We start from the raw sequence: 20,664 nt of genomic DNA on the forward strand, positions 1-20,664 counted from the left end.
ATTAAAATATAAATAAATAGAAAATATATTTAAAAATAAAATAAACACATGAATTCATCTAAATTATTTGATAATGAAAATTAACATTACACATTATTATAATAGAGTATTACACGTCATAATAAATAAATAATATTATCAAGGTCAAAGGTCTTGGGTTCGAGTACCCTGTGACGGGGTCTTTAAATTTATTTATTTAATATTGTTAATTTATCAAAAAAAAAAATTGTAAATTTTTAACGAAGAGAGAGAAAATAAAATATTTTAAAGTTTTTATAATTTATTCGTTTTAAATTCATTTTTGATGATTTTTATACCATATTAAATATGTTGTCACGGACTTATATATAATATGCATATTAAATACTTATGCATAAATTAAATTTGAGGATGTTTAGAAAAGAATAAAATTATATAAAAAAGTAGAGATATGAATAGAGAAAAAAATTGGTGCAAGAAGAAAAGAGAAAAGGCGGGGGGGGGGGGTGAAGGAAAAAAACTCCTATTTTATATATTATATAGATAATAATCGTTACAAAATTAAATATTACTCCCTTCGTCCATCAATCCTTGGCCCATTTTGTCATTTTGATCCGTCTACCAATTCTTGATCCATTTTATTTTTAGTTATTTTTTCACGGACCTTCATTTCAGTCACAATAACTTTACATATTTCTTAAAATTCGTGTCACTATCAAATGGTGGACAAAGGGAGTACCAATCATTAATAATTAGTTTTAATAAGACGTGTTATACTTGATCGACGTGTACTCGTTCCTTCATCACCGCATGGATTCTCGTTATTCAAGAAATGGAACCAAAAACCATAGATCCCATTCAACATCGAGACAAAATGAATATTCCCAAAAACCAACTAGCTAGGTAGGTCAAGAATGAAGATGATAAGTATATATAAATGACAAGATGGAGTAATATTGATTTGTCCATGAATCACAATGTCCTCCCTCCTCCTACTAGCCTCTCTCTTCCTAGTAGTATGGTTGCTTCTTCTCTCTAGGAGAAGAAAAACATCGGAGAAGACACCCCCGGGATCATTAGGAATACCATTAATCGGGCAAAGCCTGAGCCTCCTGTGGGCCATGCGTGCCAACACCGCCGAGAAATGGATGGCCGACAGAGCTCGAAGGTACGGCGCCGTTTCGAAGCTGAGCCTCTTCGGGAAACCAACCGTGTTTATGTACGGTCAGGCTGCCAACAGGTTCGTGTTCTCGAGCGACGGCAACAAACTGAGCAACCAGCAGACGGAGTCTGTGAGGATGATCTTAGGCGATCGCTGCCTCTTGGAACTTGTCGGAGAGGATCATAAGCGGATCAGAGACGCTCTCGCTTCTTTCCTCAAGCCTGACTGCTTGAAGAATTACATTGGCAAGATGGAGGAAGAAGTGAGGATGCACCTTCAAATGCATTGGCATGGCGAAACCAGTCTCAAGGTTCTGCCCCTCATGAAGACGCTCACATTCAACATAATATGCTCTCTTTTGTTTGGTGTTGAGAGAGGAGCAGCAAGGGACACATTGGTGGTGTATTTCCAAGAGATGATCGATGGGATGTGGTCCGTCCCGCTTAATCTGCCATTCACACGCTTCAACCGCAGCCTCAAGGCAAGTGCTAAGGTTCAGAAGATGCTGAAACATCTTCTCTCTGAGAAGAGGGCTCAGCTCGCTGCAGGAGCTTCTTCTCACCAAGACCTCATCACCTGCTTGCTCACCGTTCGCGGTGCCCGACTAGTCTCCGACGACGAGATCATACATAATGTAATGCTCATTATGGTTGCAGGCCACGACACGTCCTCGGTCTTGATCACTTTCATGGTACGACTTCTCGCAAACCATCCCGAGATACACGCAGCACTTCTCAGAGGTATGTTGATATCAGTAACACTAAAACTAGGCTCTCTGTATTTGTAATGAGTTGATTGATGCGCAGAGCAAGAAGGAATCAACAAGTGTGGAGATTTCTTGACATGGGAAGATCTTGGGAAGATGAAGTATACCTGGAGAGTGGCGATGGAGACTCTCCGGACAATTCCCCCGTTGTTCGGAGGGTTCCGGAAGACGCTGGAGGACATCGAGTATCAAGGATACATTATTCCCAAAGGATGGCAGATTCTGTGGGTGAGTGCCATGACTCACATGGATGACACCATTTTCCCAGAAGCATCAAAGTTTGATCCGGAGAGATTCTGCAATCCAGCAGGGGTGCCGCCTTACACTTACATTCCCTTCGGAGGGGGGGCTCGTATATGCCCCGGATACGAGTTCGCCAAGATTGAGACGCTACTCACTATTCGTTACCTGGTTATGCACTTCACGTGGAAGCTCGGCTGCAACGACAACCGTTTCCGAAGGGATCCCATGCCGGTACCTACTCAAGGACTTCCCATTCAGATTATGCCCAGGAACCTGCTCTAGCTATTTGTAAAACCTAACTTCATACTTTGCAGGACATGAAATTATAAATCACAGAGAATGAAACTACTTTCATGATCAAAGACTAGTAAATATATATATATATATATATATATATATATATATATATATATATATTTTGAGGGAGACTAGTAAATATTATTATTATTATTATTATCTTTGGGCTGTGCAATTTTACAATGATGGGCTACTGCTACTCTCGAGTTGGCAGATAGAATTAGGCATGCCAAACTTGTTTGAGTATTACAAATTAACTAACTAGAATATACAGGATGTATACAGTTTGTATCAAATAGAATATACATATCAGATTCAAGCCACAATAACCTGCATAACTACCAGGACAATGTAGTAGCTCAGCAGCCTTCTGGTCTTAAATACTTTGGTGGCAACGACGGGCACCGCTCGTTCATGTGGGGATAAGGATCCATGGTATTGTATCCAGGTAACTCCATACGGTATTTCCCTTTAATTTGGCAGTAGGGAAGTTTTACTGTGTCCCCATCGTTGCACCACTTAGGCAAACGGCTTGAATTGTTATCGAAGAAATTCAGCGAGTACGCATCTTTTATCTGTAAAAGAAATGAAGATATCAATCAAATCTTCATGGGCTTAATAATAACTGAATATGATTACTACTTAAAAATAAATGCAGTATGCTCACCGTAAACTCAGTTACTTGAATAGAGCTTGCAAGTTCCCCAAACAGTCCTGCTTCCTTGTATAATTCAAAGACAAAAGCAATACATGAAGTTGACTTCCCATCGACATAAACCCAATCGTCTTGTTCGGGAATGGCCAACAATTCACCAAAAGATGATCCACGTCTCTCAACTTCAACAAGAACCTCAGAAAGACTTAAATTCTGCAAGCTCAAAATTCATACTAGATTACTACATTGCGTGATAAGGTTATATCAGAACAATATTTTGCACTCAGAGCTTAACTAGAAGGTGGGCAGGCTAACTCTCTACTTCAACGGATTTTCTCAAATTGGTCAATTACAACACCTTATACTTGTGTAACCACAATAGGCATCATAGAACTGCACCAACGGAAACTACTAAGCAATTCTTCTTTCTTAAATCAAAGGACTTCAATGGGGAAAAAAAGTGTGTTTAGTTCATATCTGAGGCGTACACAGGGAAACACGAAATATGCCCTCGAGATTTTTGTTCAGTGAACTACTTGCAGTTCTTAGATTGTTCAAGCATTGTCTAATCTGGAGATGTAAGATACTAAAAAAGGCAATATGGTGACACACAAATAGGCTTCCTTGCATAGAACCATTTACTGTCCATTTAAAGTGTAAAATCAACGAGATGGCTATAAATATAAACCTGAGTTCCAAGTCGTTTGTTCAATGCTTCACTCCACATGTTACCAGCATATGCAGGAGCCATCTGAGTCCAAACAGTCATAACAGAAGCAACCTGTAAAAGAACAAGTTAAAAGGGAAGAAGAAAACAAAGCAATATTATATATTCTCAGCAATACAGGGTTGATTCTTTTTAATGTGATCAACCAATAGCATCAGATAACATTAACCATTGATTTATTCTTTCTTTTCTATTTCACTTTAATATCATAGTTTTAGCATGTACATGGTTTACTGGAAGTCACAATTTATTGTTGTTAACAGCGAAGTGAAATAATATTTCTTACAATCATCATGAGCTCACATTTTCCCCTTGTCCTCGCCATATTTTCTACATACTATCACAAGTGTATCAAACCGAAAACTATGAACAGTTAAAAACAAGATTATGAAGAACCCAAAGTAACAGCTACTGCAGCCAAGAACCATTTGAAATCTTTATCTTGTTGTAAGCTTAACAAAGATAAGTAACCAATATTTTTGAGGCTTCTAGCTTTCCCTGGTTAGGCAAACCAAGTGCAATTAACAATCGCTTATTATAGTAATATACCATAGGGTAAAAAATTATCAGTTGCTTACTGAAGTATATGTGATCCCAATAAAGTAGACATTTCCTCATAACTACAAGTAAAATCACCAGTGAATAAAATGACAAGAGACCTATGAATTTTATGGGGTTTCCTGTGTGTGAAATGTTTCCCCCAAGAACAAGTATATCATGAGAATGCAACCAGGTAAGAATCCCATGAATATAACACAATTACAAATTTATGAGAACCAGCTGCAGTTGAAATATGTAGTAAAATAACACAAGAAACTGAGAAAATTAGAAATGAAGAGGAATAAAAAGTGAGCTGCTATCAGCTAGCATAACCACTTATAATACTTAAAAGTGAAATACCTACCAGGTTAGCATCCAGAGGTGAGGGATAATTTCCACTGATTGTGTCGATCCAGCTAAAAATCAAGTTATGGTAACCATATGGTAACCCTGACATGCTCTTTGCATATTCCCAGGCAGCAGTCTCATTGAACTTGGCCCGGAGATCAGGATGCAAAGGAAGAAGCGCTATGTGTGGATTGGCGTCATCTGTTGTCAGCTCATATTCCCACCACTCATCCCATGTAAGGATAGCAATAATATCTTCTCCCTGGGACAGGTAGGGGGAGGGGGGGCGAGGAAGGGAGATAATTAAACAAGATAGTAATTATGATTAGGATAAACAGCTGGAAGACCAATTTGATAATTGACAGACCATTAAACTCTCAATATCTGACACCAGATGCAAGAGACATGCATGTATGGTGTACTTTACAAGCATCAAAGTAAGGATTTTTATTTTTTATTTTTTTCAATACACAGTTAACAATTTAGTTTATCAGACACCCATCCCCTAAGTGAGTAATATGACCATATTTCAGTCACTGTTCCAAATTGAACATAAGCTACAGTTTATCATATTGTGAATGGTAGAAACCATTTTCATCTCTTTATACATATTAGGTTACTGATAGTCACTTTTTAATACTCAATTAAAAAAAATAGTATAAGCATAATAATGTTGAAACATACGGAAAACATAATTCAATATTCATAACATGTACAGAAACAAATGAAAACTCACACGGGATCTGTATGCACCCAAAAAATGGAACTTAAAGACCCAAGTGAAATTATAACTATGTTTTTCAGCACCTATGAAACCTAAGCTTTTGCAGTAACTATACCATAGGCATACCTCCTCATTTTCATGCCCCGATTCTGCAACCCACAGGTTTCCATCTGAGTCCCTCAAGCAGACTGCACTGTGACCGGCATAAGATCCAGTCACCCACTTCTCTAGGGTCTCAAAACCACCCCATCTGCCTCGAATTTTGGATAATACAAGGAAATCACCAGAGTGGATATCCTCAACAGTAATGTTGGTAACCCATGGTTCTGGTCGTACTTCGAAGGTAGCACCCATGTGCTTTTCAAGAAATGCAACATTAGAGCTCTCGCCCCATGCAGAATTCACAAACAGAGGCAACACCTCCCATAGAGCCTGAAGCGTCCCTAGCATCCCTGCTTGCATCAGGAAAATTGCAACACCCGTATGCTTGACCTATTTAGTTTCCAAGGAAATCAATCATGCTTAATTGGTAAAGCCTACTCAGGATGAAACCACGACTCAAAGTAGAACAAATCCAACTCACATATTCATACTCAGCTGCTGATTCCCACTCACTGAAGTCAAGTGTATGCTCCCGAGACAGAAAGTAGTAGTCCCATGTTACACGATATGGAGTTGCAAAAACATAAAGGTCCATACATGTCCAACTATGGGCTTCGCTAACCTGAGCATATAAAATAAGCATGAGGAAAAGAAGACCATTTAATGATATACAGTAGCTTCTGATTCACACCTCATCATCACCAGAATTAAGTAGCAAGCAATCCACGAGACTATGCCTTAACCAATCCTACTTTTCCAGATTTCTCACAAGCTAAATCCAAAAATAGAAACTAAACCCAAGAAGTCATATGTAGACAATAGCAGTTAAATTATTTTCGATAGTAACCCAATCTGAACAGTCTCTCAAGGGAAAATATAGAGCTACAAAGACATTCCTAACTTTGTACCGGTCAAATATAAAACAATCACAGCAAAACATCCGCAAAACGGCTGAATTCAGTTCTAATTGCCCTAACCTAAGAAACCCCCCATCAAAATCCGAGAACAGAAATAACCTTAATGTGGAGAGTACCACCACCCCACTGACTTCCGCTGTTGTTATGGAAGACCAGCCACGCAGTGTTTTGATAAAAGCAAGCTCCTTTCCACTGCAAAAGAGAATTATTGGTGGCGGAAGCAGCCCCCACAAACGAGGGCAGAAGGTCAACAGCGCTATTGAGCTTGTTCAGTATAGGCCATGAAATTTGCCTCGGCAGCAGCGGCAGTACGTCTGTGGGGCGAATAGGCGCTTTGAAGGCTTGTACTTTGGGGGAGTGGAGACCACCACATACGATCAAAACTGTCGATAATATGAGCTCCAAGAGAAGCTTCATGGCTCCGGAGATGGAACAGAGATGTTTATCTTTTCCGGCCTAAGGATGAGGAGGGTTTGACTAATAATTATTCTGATTTTTTGAATTTGGTATCATGATTGATATTTGATTCATACACGGCGCTTTGTCTTGTACTTTCCGCAAATGCAATCGCCTCTCATTTTACATGAATAATTATTATTATTATTATTATTATTATTATAGTAATTATTAATTATTAATTATTAATTATTATTACTATTATTATGAAAAAAAGATTGATTTTATTGAACACAAACACATTGAATAAGGAGAAGACCTTCCACACAACTCGGAGGTTCAACCCACTCAAAGCATCCACAATGGTGAACCAAAATTGATTGATTTTATTGTCATGATCTTTAATTTGATATGCATATCAAATATTTTATAATTAGTCGAATTTTATAATTTAAAAAAAATAAAATAGAAAAATAAGAAGTTAAAGAAAAAGAAAAAAAAATGTATAGCTTATAAATAAATCTTCAATTTCATTCTAACTATAAAATTGCAAGTCAATTTTAAAATTGATTTGAAATCAATTTGTGATTGAAAACTCACTTTTTGATATAGTATAGATAGATTACTTTGAATAGTATGAATCTCAAAGATCCCAATAACCAAATTGGGCCTCAAATACTCGGTCTAAATTTTAAACCGTCAAGTTCAAATGAATCCAAATAACTTCTTTCCCAAAACCCTAAGCTTGTTTGATAGTGTGTTAGATATAAGCAAATATTATTAAAAGTGGTATATATAACCACAGGTTATTATCTATATCATGTTTGATAGCTTAAGGCCCCGTTTGATAGTGTATATTAGGCTTGTTATCTTATATTTCTAGCCTTTTCCATCTGTTTGATAGGCGTTTTATATAATAAAGGTTAGGCCCGCATCAATTTCACTGTTACACTAAGAAAACTAATCACACCAAATTGGTCGGATAACTTATCTACAACCCAGATAACATTTTCATTATCAAAATTACCCTTCTCTCTTCTGCGTGGGATGGGGGCGTTGGCAGGGGAAAAGAGGTGTTTGGTGGCTGTCGACGTGGGGTAGGAGGTAAGGTTCAGAGTCGATGGGTTTGGGGGTTGCTAATGGTCGATATCGACCTTACTCGCCGGATTTCGGAATAGGGGCGGCGGACCATCTGTTTTGTGAGCGGAGTTTCAGTGAAGTGGGATGAACAGAAAGAGAGAGAACCGATGAAGGCGTTGGCTTCGCCGAACTATAGGGCGACGACCTCGCCGGATTTTGAGAAAGAAAGAAGGGGCGATTCCTTGTGAAGAAACTAGGGCTCGATTCCTTGAGCCTGTGTATTTTGAAATGATGAAATTTGAGAAAGATTGAGAGAGAATGGACGTGGGGCTGGAGCCAGAGGCGATGGAAGGGCGATGACTCGCGGGTCCCTCAACAGCGTCGCCGGCGACCTCGCGTGGACCGGATCAGAAGATGGGGGCTCGTCCCTTTTGGGCTTCATTGCGTGTCTGAGAAGAGGGGAAAAAAAGGAACGAAGCTAGCGCCACCCGTCTAAAGAGGAACGGCGGCGGCGAGAATTGAGAAGGGAGAGAGAGTTTCAGGTTGTCTTATGGAAGTAGAAGAAGAAAAAGAAGGGGGAGGGGGGGGGGGCGGGCGGCGGCTGGGAGGTTGTGGGAGGGGTTGGTGGTTCTGTCAATAAAGAAAAGGGGTGGGAGTAGGGGATGACACGTGTTTCTGTCTTGCTGATCATTGTTATTTTTTTTAGTTTATTTATTTAAATATAAGGTTAAAATTATAATTTCCTTTTTAATCTATAGTTGTATTTTTTGTATCAAACAATAACATTAGTTATCTTAGATTTTATTTATCATCCTTTATCGCACAATAATCTATATTATTTATCTAGATTTTATTTATCATCCTTTATCTCAATTTTGTATCAAACACACCCTAATAGTTAATACCGACATTACACTAAATTGGTGTTTGATAGCAGTGTATTAAAATGCAGTAGAGTTAAATATTTGTTTGATACGGGATGTAGGAATGTAGTGTAATCATTGAAATTCCATTTATACCCTCAAGTAACAATCAAATTTACTCAATCTCCTTCACTCATTTCCAGCGGGAATTACTCAATGTCCTTCACTCATTTCCAGCGGGAATGAAAGCAAGAGGCGCCAATTAGATTTGCCCCCAAAAATTTTGCTTTCATATAATACACACAGCCCACACAAAAATTCCCCATCTCCAATTCTCCATTGACGCAAATTGCAGATTCAACTGAGAATCTTGACAGGTGCTCACGCGGGGATAATTCGCCAGGTGAGAAAATGTAAACAGAAAAATGAAGAATTAATAGATACTTCGCTGCAATTGGGAAAGCAAAAAATAAAGACGGAAATTGAGTGAAAATATTGATTCATAAATTGATTGAAGACAAACAAAAAAAGAAAAGAAATTGTTTCAGAATTCCCCATCCCCAAAATCGGAACTTTTTAAGTAACAAGCAACAAAGATCTACATAGAAATCGATCTTGGATTTCAGCAGGTCAAATGCATCCCGGGCTCAAATGATGAAGAAAAAAGCCCTAACATCTATGGAGAATCAAAAGTGATGCTGCTTGAAGCACGAACATCTATGGAAAAAAGCCCTAACATCTATGGAGATCTACAGAGAAATCGATCTTGGATTTTACCTTGCTTTCAATTCGCCGGTGATGAGAGCACCAATTTGTGATGGAGTCAGAACAAATCTGAGCTTGATGAAGCACGAAGAGGAATTTTAGATGCAGTCGAATTTTTGAAGGGCAAAATGGTTAGAGGAAAAAATAGTACTCCCTCCGTCCGCCAAAAGTGGGGCACAATTACTAAATCGGGCGTCCGCAAAGAGTGTACCACTTTCCTTTTAAGTAAATGGTCCCACCATCCACTTTAATCTTTTGACCTTCCAAACACTCTTTATTTACAAAAAAACTCATTCCAAATTCAATCTCAACCACATATCTCATAAAGTGGTGGGTCCCTTACTCCACTACATCAAAATCATCACAAATTTTATTAAATCCCGTGCCCACTTAAAGTGCCCCACTTTTAGCGGACGGGGGAGTATCATTTTACTGTAGAAATGGTTTAATGAATATTGGGGTCGACGCTCGTTCCATAAGCGAGAAGAAACAGTGAAAATTAATGCGGGCCTTCATTTTTAACGGGCTTGTGCTATTGCTTAAAAAGGCTATCAAATGGTGGGTAAATGAGATATTAATAGCCCAACTATCCTCTATATGGCTATCAAACAAGCCCTAACTTTCTTCGCCGCCTTGTCTCGGTTCGACTCGTCTCCTCTCCCCTTGAATAGCTTTCCAAAATATTTATTTGAACATAATTTCCCATCTTTATTCAATACACAACTGAATCTGCCTGAGATTACTCGCCATTGAAAGTTGTTCTCACAACCATGTATTCTTTACCCGACGAAATATTATCTTTTTGGTTTTTGTTAATCTTTTTTGGCCCTCAATACTGTTTTGAATTGAAGTAAAAGCACTTGCCTGATTTTCGGAGAAGATTTTTCTTTTTTGTTTTCTGTTAAGATTTACACATCCCCTTGATGAAAATTTTCCAGAATTCTAACGTTAAAAGTAGACTGAAAAAACTTTGATGTCTAATAATTTCTGAGGGATGTTTTGCATTTGTTCATTGGAAATTGTCATATAAGTACTTTACAAATTTTTATTATAGTACATATATTGGTTGTTTATTTGAAATATTCACCGTTTTGATTTATAGAGTTTGTTTGTACTAATTTATTGTTTGATAGTACTAGTTTTTTTTTCTTCCGAAACATATTTTTTTCGAATATACTAAAATTAATAGAAGTGGACTGATATCTGATGAATTTAATCTAGAAAAGAGGTGTTCTGAGATTCACCGGTTGAGGATTTTGGATTATTTCAAACTGATTTTAATTTTTCTTATCTAATCTAATTTTAATTGCTTGGATCAAAATGACATCATAAGTTTTTTTTTTTTGAAGGAAAATCACGCCGGAGGCTCTCTTCGATGCGATAGACGTCGCGCCGGTGAAAGAACCACGCCGGCGTTTGTCACGCTTCTGGGCGGCAGTACCGTTCTTCAACGCTTTTCCGGCGTCGACTTGGTCACCGGAGAGTAGGCAGCTAAACGTGAAGGGATGACGAGAGCACTGGTGGTGTCGCGGTTTCGAGCGACATCTACACAGACTACACCGGCTCAATTTCCTCTCCTTCTCCAATCATGTTTCGCCGTGGGCTTGGCCCCCGGCGAGGACTTGGTAGCCGGCGTGGATGACGGTGGCAGTTGACGACGAGAAGAGGAACGTCGCGGCTGCTACAGCAACAACAGCAAACCCTAACTGGAATTTGGGTCAGACCCGGTTTCGCCATCTGGGCTTTGGGTCAGACCCTCCCTGGAGAAGGGCCATTGCTCTTGGGCCTGAGCTGTTGCTGGTACTGTTTTGTGCTATGACTGTTTTAAGGGAAATTCTATTCATAGCTCCCATTTTACTCCTTATAGCCCCCTTTTAAAAATATTAATAATAATTAATTAAAATTTTACTATTTTACCCTATCTTTTATAACCCCCAAATTAAATTAAATTTTAATTTAATTTATTACTTCAATTTTTTTTTATTATTTACTATGTGTATTAATTCATAGCCCCATTTGCGTCCATAGCCCCATTTGACATTTTGGTTCATAGCCCCCATTTGCTCCACTCCCAGAGCACCTCCGCCGACCAGCTGATCCTTCTCGCCTCAGCCCTAACTCTGGCGACGCACTGCCTGATCACGGCGGAGAGCACCTCGAAAGGGGGGAAATCGCAGCCCAGTTTTGATCGGAGATGGCTTATGTTGACGTCGAAGGCTGGTATAGCAATCTAAAACCAACCTTCCGATGGTTTAACATAGTATTCAATTTTTATTCCAAGTATTCTCATCCATTAGATTCTTTGATGCCAATTTTCAGCTAGCTTCTCAGATTCACAAATTGCACGAAAATTGGATTGGTATAGCAATAAAAAAACAACAACTGTCAAATAGAGTAACGAAACACTCAATGTTTCAAGCTTTCTCATTTACCAGTGAATTTTATGTCATTTTTCGTAGTTGATTTGATCTGAATCTTGTTTTCGAAGATTTTCAACAAAGCAAAACAAATTTTCAATTTAGTGCTAGACTTTAAATTAACTTGTTAAGTTAAAATTTAATTTAATTTGGGGGCTATAAAAAATAGGGTAAAATAGTAAATTCTTAATTAATTATTATTAATATTTTTAAAAATAGCTATAAGGAGTAAAATGGGGGTTATGAATAGAATCACCCTTGTTTTAATGGACAACCCATTATGGGCTGTAACAACTTATATATTTAAAAAAAAGGGTTATTCTATTCATAGTCCTCATTTTACTCTTTAAAGCCACCTATTTAATAAAATATTAAAAATATTTATATATAGACTATTTTACCCCTTAGCCCCATATTTTTATTGTTTGACGTTCCTTTGCCCCCTAATTCTGACGAATAATCTCCTCTTCATCTCTTAAACTTTTTCTTTCACTTACTTCTAGGTTTATTATCAGGTTCCTGACCTCTCAGGTTGTCTCCTTCGAGCAACAATATCACAAGGGAAAATCCCATCAATGACATCATCAATTTACCACATCTTAAAAATTTACCATAAAAAATTATTATTTTCACTAATAAGACAATCAATCAGTAAATCAATGGTAAAGAGAGTAAAGCTGCAATACTTTTTTTTTGAGATACTACAATACTTTTATTTCTACATAGATGATGTAATTGGACTAAGATCTGTAAAGTTTATACTGAACATCTAGACACAAAGTTTCCATTCAAAGCAGACCATTGATGCCATCTTTACAGCGAGATCATAGTTATTGACTTACAGAATTAGCCGGTGCAATGTTGCCGAGAGGATATTGGAAAAACACATTGATTAGCGCAAAGCCTTAAAGAATGTTTTGTATATTTTCAACACTCACCAAAATCGTTTCTGGGCAATTCCAACAGACTAATATATACCATGTGTGGGCACGCCTGTTTTTCAACATATTATTATCTTAATTGTAGCGTGCCCAGCTCTTTTTTTTTTTTTTTTGATCGGACAAAGTCATGTTAGATGTTAGTAATTAGTTCTCCATTTTACTCCTTACAGCCATTGTTTTAAAATATAAATAATATATAATTAAAAATTTACTATTTTACCCTATATTTTATAGCTCCCAAATTAAATATAATTTTAAATAAATTTGAAAGAATAAACACGTATAGCCTCTATCATAATTTGAAAATATGTATAGCCCCCTATCATATTTGATAAAAAAAAATTCGTTTATCCATATATAAATTCTGAAAAGAATTGTATAGCCTCCAATTCAAAATTCTAAGAACTATATGAAAAATTCTAAGAACTATATGAAATAATCAATGAAAACATTAAGTTCGATTAATTTTCCTTATTTTGTCTTATATTCTGAAACTTCTTTAGAGTTATGTGCTGGAAACATTGGATGGAAATTCTGAAATCAAAGATATTACAAGTATGCATCAATTTTCTCCCAAACATGTTTAGAAATACACGTTTGTCATTCTGATTCTTTGTAGGTGCAATTTGATTTTTAATATTACGCCTTCTATTGCTAAATCAACTGTTCTTGAGGCGGCACATTTAATGCGGTAAGGTTGTGATGAGCGGCTATGAAAGGGTGCATCAAGTTCATTGCCTCTGAAGAATCGAAACCAGCAATTAGTTGTTCATAGCCGCAATTGTTGACTGCAATTTAAAGTTTCACAATTTAATATGCTGGGTGTTTTCGCAATCCTTTTTCAGGGATGAATGAAGAATCCGGTGCTAATACTGAAAAGATGAAGATTAATGAAATGAAACAGTGGGCAAAATGAGAAGAAAACTCCAGCAGACGGTTCAGAAGAAATTAAAACGATGAATTGATTATAATGAATTTAATCGGGGGCTATAAAGTATAGGGTAATATTGTAAATTTGTAATTAATTATTATTAATATTTTAAAATAAGGGCTATAAGGAGTAAAAAGGGGCTATGAATATAATGACCCTTAAAAAAAGTGATAACATGCAAAAATGCCCAATCCTTAAGTTGTAGGTATAAAATGCCCACTTTTATAAATATAAGCATTTTATGCCCTAATTGACATCCATACTCTTAGGCTATTTCCACTCTTAATTTTTTATGGATAGCCAAACCGAACCGTTTCGGTGCAGTTTGGTTTTCGGTTCGGTTTCGAAAATTAAAAACTGATAAGTTTTGGTTTTCAATTTTTGGTTTGGTTTTAAATCGAATCGAACCGATAAATATTAATATTTTATTATATATTTATATTTTATAATATATAATTAATTTATAATATTTTATTTATAAGACTTGTTATGTTGCTATTTGTTAAACTTTGAAACTTGAATTTGTGTTTTTGTGATGTTTTAAATCTTTGAAACTAGTATTCTTGTAGACTAAGTATTATTATGTTGTGGGGATTTGGCATTTCAAATTTGTGTTTTTTACATTATTTTACAGGTTTTAATTGATTTTTTTGAAAAAAAAAATTGCATCGATTTGGCACCCTCAATTGGTGCGGTTCCGTTTCAATTTTAACCATCGGTTTGATTTTCGATTTTGAATTTTTGGTTCGGTTTTGCACCGAACAGAATCGATGCTCACCCCTAGTTATGGACAAGTAAGCTTAAGAAAATTCTATTTACTTCATTTTATACATTAATTCGCGAGAAAATTAGTATCAGAGAGCATGTTTTTATTGAGGAATTATATTATATTTAACTTATTTTGTAATTAACCTGTGAGTAAAATATCTACATACAATTAGTCTATACGTTTTCTCTGACCTCGCCAGAGAAATGGGTCGCTAGCGGAATGGTGATTTCGCTGCTCTGGACCTGATTTCTCTGGCGATGCTTTTCGCGGCTCTAGACTTGATTCCTCTGGACCTGATTTCTTTGGTGATGCATTTCGCTGCTCTGACTCTGATTCCTCTGGCGTCTTGATTTCTCTGCTCTGGCATTCGATTCCTCTGACTGGTAGAATATGCAAGGGTGGTTAGTCTATAGCTGAGGGATCAGTTAGCAAATATGCAAGAGTTAAGGGAGTTCAGTTTTAGGTTAGTTAAAATAGATCCAACAGATCTGTTCCTTCATTTTTTCCAGAAGTCGGCGCGCAACTCAAATCTTCTCAACCGCTTTTTCTCTTGTTTAAATACCTAGATTAGTTGTTGAGTTGTAGCTTAAGAATTTCCATTACTGTAAACTAGTTGAGAGTGAGGAATTATAGCAATCTTGATAGATTTGTAGGCTATACACTTCTTCTAGTGTTGAGAGTTCTCAATTGTAATTGTAAAAGTTCTTGAGTGTTCATAGTGAAATAGAATTGTTTGTTTCTGCACCGTGGACGTAGGATTGAAAAATCCGAACCACGTAAATCGCCTTCGTGTTCTTTTCTTTTATGTTCTTGCTGCGTTGATTGTCTTCCCGAGCAATTCCACAACAAGTGGCGCCGTTTGTGGGAAACGGAAGATCGGCGCACACCAACTGTTCGAGATTTGAATCGGAGAAAATCTGAATCGGAGGAGTTCTTGATCGGTGGAGGAATCACCATTCTTTTCACTACTACGACGTGCTGAATCTCAAGACTGGAGATCTACCAAATGTTGATTGCTAAGTTCGACACCGAGAAATTCACAGGGAAGAATGATTTCTCCCTGTGGAGAATGAAGATGAGGGCCGTTCTCATTCAACAGGGCCTTGATGATGTTCTTACCACAGAGAAGGCACCTAAAGAAGGAGATGGGAAGGTGAAGTTCGCTGAAATGCAAAAGAAGGCTCATAGCACTATCATCCTACATCTGGGAGATAAAGTGCTAAGAGAGGTGTCAAAAGAAGACACTGCAGCTGCAGTATGGGCTAAACTGGAGAGCCTCTACATGACTAAGTCTCTGGCAAATCGGCTCTTCTTGAAGAAGAGGCTGTATTCCTTTAGAGTTTCAGAGGAGAAGAATCTATCTGATCAACTGGATGAATTCAATAAAGCCGTTGATGATTTGGCTGATATTGATGTAAAGCTAGAAGACGAAGACAAGGCAATCCAGCTCCTTAGTGCCCTGCCTAAATCCTATGACAACATGAGGGATGCCATGCTGTATGGAAGGGAGACTGCTATCTCCCTGGATGAAGTCGTGAATGCCTTAAAATCTAGGGAGTTACAAAAGGCATCTGATGGCAGGCAAGAAACCGCAAGTGAAAGCCTCAATGTCAAAGCAAAGTCCAACAAAGGAAAATTCAAGAAGCTTTTCAAAGAAAAGAAGGGAGGATCAGGAAAGAAGGAGGATGATGAAAAGGAAAGCAAGAAATGCCACTACTGCAAGAAGCCAGGGCATATCAAGAAAGACTGCTACAGCTGGAAAAGAAAACAAGCTCAAAAAGGCTCAGACACAGCAGACCTTGCTGAAAATTTCCAAGAAGCTGAAGCTTTAAACATCACATCTTCTAAAACTCAGAATAATTGGATATTAGATTCAGGGTGTTCTTTCCATATGTGTCCTAACTTGAATTGGTTTGTTGATTTGCAGATGAAGGACCTGGGATCTGTAGTTTTGGGGAACAACCAAGTCTGCCCTGTCAAAGGCATTGGTGCAATCAAGTTAAAGCTACATGATAATTCTGTAAGGCTCCTAACTGAAGTTAGATATATTCCTAGTCTAAAAAGGAATTTGATATCCCTTGGATCTCTACAAATGAAAGGCTATGAGTTTAAATCATGTGTTAATGATATATATGTCTTAAAAGAAGATAAAGTTGTGTTGAAAGGAACCAGAAAACAGACTTTGTATCATTTAGTTGCTGAAACTATTGTTGGTGAGTCTGAAATTGCCTCTACTTGTGATATTGAATTGTGGCATGAGAGACTTGAGCATGTTAGTGAAAAAGGATTATTTGAACTAAAGAAACAGGGTATACTGAGTTTAACTGCTGATGAAAAACTGAACACTTGTGATGCATGTGAATTAAGTAAAAGCAAGAAACTTCCATATCCTGTTGGCAAACATGTCTCATCTGCACCACTTCAATATGTTCATTGTGATCTGTGGGGTCCATCCAAAACCACCACTATAGGTGGAGGAGTATATTTCATGTCTCTAATAGATGATTTCTCTAGGAAAGTCTGGGTTTACATTTTAAAACACAAGTCTGATGCCTTTGATAAATTTGTTGAATGGTGTAATGCTGTTGAGAATGAAAAGGGATGTAAGTTGAAATGTTTAAGGACTGATAATGGCTTAGAATTCACCTCTGAAAAATTTCAAGAATATTGTAAAGATAGGGGAATTAAAAGACATAAATCAGTACCTGGAAATCCCCAACAGAATGGGGTTGTAGAGAGAATGAATAGAACTCTCCTTGAGAGAGTTAGGTGTATGCTCTCTAGCTCAGGTTTGCCACCCAAATTTTGGGGAGAAGCAGTCACCACTGCTGCTTATCTTATAAATAGATGCCCTTCTAGTGCTATTGAGTTTAAAACTCCTGAAGAACTGTGGACTGGTAGGGCTGCTGATTACTCAAACTTGAGGAAATTTGGATGCTTAACATATATGCATGTTAGGCAGGATAAGTTGGAACCCCGAGCATTGAAATGTGTTATGGTGGGATATCCAACAGGGGTTAAAGGGTATAGGCTCTGGTGCATAGAATCTGGAAAGGGAAAACTTCTAGTCAGTAGAGAGGTAGTGTTTAAAGAAAACATAATGCCTCTAAAAGAGCAATCTACTACTGAGTATACTAGTAAAGGAGTTGAAGTAAACACTGATAAAACTAGTGATAACACACCTATTAATGATGAAATGTCTAGAGTATCAGAAGTGACAGGTATAAAACAGGAGGAAGATGATCAACAAAAGGATAACATTGAGGATCTCAGTGATTATCATCTAGCTCGTGACAGAGCTAGGAGAATTACCAGACCTCCAGCCAGATACTCTGAAGCAGATCAAGTTAGCTTTGCTTTCTCAGTAGCTGAAGAGGTAAATTACAGAGAGCCTAAGTCCTATCAAGAAGCAATTCAGTGCTCTGAAAGCAAGCAATGGATCAAAGCTATGGAGGAGAAAATAGAGTCTTTATTGAAAAATAAGACTTGGATCCTGGTGGACAGACCTAAGAACCAGAAATGTGTAACATGTAGATGGTTATACAAGAAAAATGTGGAGGTTCATAATGGTGCAGAGGTAATCAGGTATAAAGCCAGGTTAGTTGCTTGAGGTTTCTCTCAGCAAGAAGGTATAGATTTTAATGAAATCTTTTCTCCTGTTGTTAAACACTGTTCTATTAGACTTATACTTGCTCTAACTGCACACCTAGATTTAGAATTGCAACAGATGGATGTTAAAACAGCTTTTCTAAATGGTGAGTTAGAGGAAACTACATGAATCAACCAGAGGGATTTGAAGTAGCTGGCTGCGAAGGTCAGGTATGTCTCTTGAAAAAGTCTTTGTATGGACTGAAGCAAAGTCCAAGACAGTGGAATAAAAGGTTTGATGAATTCATGATAAGTATAGGTTTCAAGAGAACATTGCATGATAGATGTGTATACTTGAAAGAAGTTGCTAAGTCTGTGGTTGTTTACTTACTCTTGTATGTTGATGATATGATTATTGCTAGTAGTTCTAGTACTGAAATTGATAAATTAAAGCAATCATTGAGTGCTGAATTTGATATGAAAGATCTAGGGACTGCTAGAAGAATTCTTGGTATGGATATCAAGAGAGATAGGAAAAATATGAAACTTATGCTTGTTCAATCTGATTACTTGAAGAAAGTATTGTTAAAATTCAATATGAATGAAGCAAAAGTTGCTCAGGTTCCTATAGCTCAACATGTTAAACTGTCTAGTAGTCAATGTCCTGTTACTAGTGAAGAGCTTAAAGACATGAGTGTTATTCCTTATGCAAATGTGGTAGGAAGCATCATGTATTCTATGCTTTGTACTCGGCCTGATTTGGCTCATGCTGTTAGTCTTGTAAGTAGATTTATGGCAAATCCAGGAAAACCACATTGGCTTGCATTAAAAGGAGTATTAAGATACTTGAAAGCAACTGTTAATAAAGGAATTATGTTTCAAGGTGGAGATACTGATATAAGTCAAGCTCTAGTTGGCTTTACTGATTCTGATTATGCAGGAAGTATAGATACAAGGAAGTCCCAATCTGGATATGTATTTACACTTTATGGAACAACAGTGAGCTGGAAATCTACATTACAATCTGTAGTAGCTCTTTCCACTACAGAAGCCGAATTCATGGCTGTCACAGAAGCAGTAAAAGAAGGTATATGGCTAAGAGGTATGCTATCTGAGTTAGGTATTAATCAACAGGTAGTCTCTATTCTTTGTGATAATCAAAGTGCAATTCATCTTATTAAACATCAATCTTTTCATGAGAGGTCTAAACATATAGATGTTAGATTTCATTTTGTTAGGGATTTAGTTGACAAAGGTGAAGTTATAATAGAGAAAGTGTCAACTGATGATAATGCTTCAGATATGCTTACCAAATCTTTACCAACTGTTAAGTTCCAAAAGTGTTGTTCTTTGATTGGTATGAGCTCTCTTGAGGAGAGCAAGTTGTTTGTTTAATCCATGCAGGTAGCTCAGTGTATTCTAATTGTATTAGATAAGGTGGAGAATTGTGAGTAAAGTATCTATATACAATTAGTCTATACGTTTTCTCTGACCTCGCCAGAGAAATGGGTCACCAGCGGAATGGTGATTTCGCTGCTCTGGACCTGATTTCTCTGGCGATGCTTTTCGCGGCTCTGGACTTGATTCCTCTGGACCTGATTTCTCTGGTGATGCATTTCGCTGCTCTGACTCTGATTCCTCTGGCGTCTTGATTTCTCTGCTCTGGCATTCGATTCCTCTGACTGGTAGAATATGCAAGGGTGGTTAGTCTATAGCTGAGGGATCAGTTAGCAAATATGCAAGAGTTAAGGGAGTTCAGTTTTAGGTTAGTTAAAATAGATCCAACGGATCTGTTCCTTCATTTTTTCCAGAAGTCGGCGCGCAGCTCAAATCTTCTCAACTGCTTTTTCTCTTGTTTAAATACCTAGATTAGTTGTTGAGTTGTAGCTTAAGAATTTCCATTACTGTAAACTAGTTGAGAGTGAGGAATTATAGCAATCTTGATAGATTTGTAGGCTATACACTTCTTCTAGTGTTGAGAGTTCTCAATTGTAATTGTAAAAGTTCTTGAGTGTTCATAGTGAAATAGAATTGTTTGTTTCTGCACCGTGGACGTAGGATTGAAAAATCCGAACCACGTAAATCGCCTTCGTGTTCTTTTCTTTTATGTTCTTGCTGCGTTGATTGTCTTCCCGAGCAATTCCACAACATAACCTATGTGGGAGGAGACTCCATTAAAAATTATGGATCCGGACGATTGTCCGAGATGTATGGTATATAGGAATTTTCTCCAACATTTTGAGAGAGAAACCACTCGTCTACTAGACGAACTCAATTGGAACAATCGAGTCTTCGTAACGAATAAGAATAAAAAAAATTATAAAATTCATTGTTAGGTAATTTAACCATTACTATTTTTTGTTATTGATTTTTTATTATATAAATTTTAAATGTATCATTTTTAGTTATAAAATTAATATTTGACGGTAATTCAATTTATTTTCTAGTAACTAA

At 37.3% G+C, this 20,664-nt stretch overlaps 2 protein-coding genes, 1 long non-coding RNA gene and 1 other non-coding gene across 4 annotated transcripts; 3 read left to right on the top strand and 1 right to left on the bottom strand.

Moving 5' to 3' along the window:
• Positions 1-814: 814 nt before the first annotated feature.
• LOC131024333 (taxane 13-alpha-hydroxylase-like) lies at positions 815-2,512 on the top strand. Its single transcript, XM_057953845.1, has 2 exons — positions 815-1,881; positions 1,948-2,512. The coding sequence occupies exons 1-2, from the start codon at positions 957-959 to the stop codon at positions 2,430-2,432; spliced, it is 1,410 nt and encodes a 469-aa protein (XP_057809828.1). The 5' UTR covers positions 815-956; the 3' UTR covers positions 2,433-2,512.
• A 54-nt stretch (positions 2,513-2,566) lies between these two features.
• Positions 2,567-7,034, bottom strand: LOC131024332 (uncharacterized). The gene is made up of 7 exons (XM_057953844.1): positions 6,560-7,034; positions 6,025-6,165; positions 5,568-5,933; positions 4,734-4,979; positions 3,791-3,883; positions 3,115-3,315; positions 2,567-3,022 (listed from the first exon to the last, which is right to left on the bottom strand). Exons 1-7 carry the CDS (start codon positions 6,875-6,877, stop codon positions 2,807-2,809), a joined length of 1,581 nt encoding a protein of 526 aa, XP_057809827.1. The 5' UTR covers positions 6,878-7,034; the 3' UTR covers positions 2,567-2,806.
• Positions 7,035-10,477: 3,443 nt separating this feature from the next.
• Positions 10,478-10,561, top strand: LOC130987255 (small nucleolar RNA R21). Its single transcript, XR_009089646.1, has one exon. It is a non-coding gene; the product is annotated as a small nucleolar RNA R21 (small nucleolar RNA).
• A 39-nt stretch (positions 10,562-10,600) lies between these two features.
• LOC131024334 (uncharacterized) lies at positions 10,601-12,038 on the top strand. Its single transcript, XR_009101767.1, has 2 exons — positions 10,601-11,364; positions 11,618-12,038. It is a non-coding gene; the product is annotated as an uncharacterized LOC131024334 (long non-coding RNA).
• The last annotated feature ends 8,626 nt before the right edge of the window (positions 12,039-20,664 follow it).

Source organism: Salvia miltiorrhiza, chromosome 5, assembly GCF_028751815.1.
Source record: "Salvia miltiorrhiza cultivar Shanhuang (shh) chromosome 5, IMPLAD_Smil_shh, whole genome shotgun sequence".
Lineage (NCBI taxonomy): Eukaryota > Viridiplantae > Streptophyta > Magnoliopsida > Lamiales > Lamiaceae > Salvia > Salvia miltiorrhiza.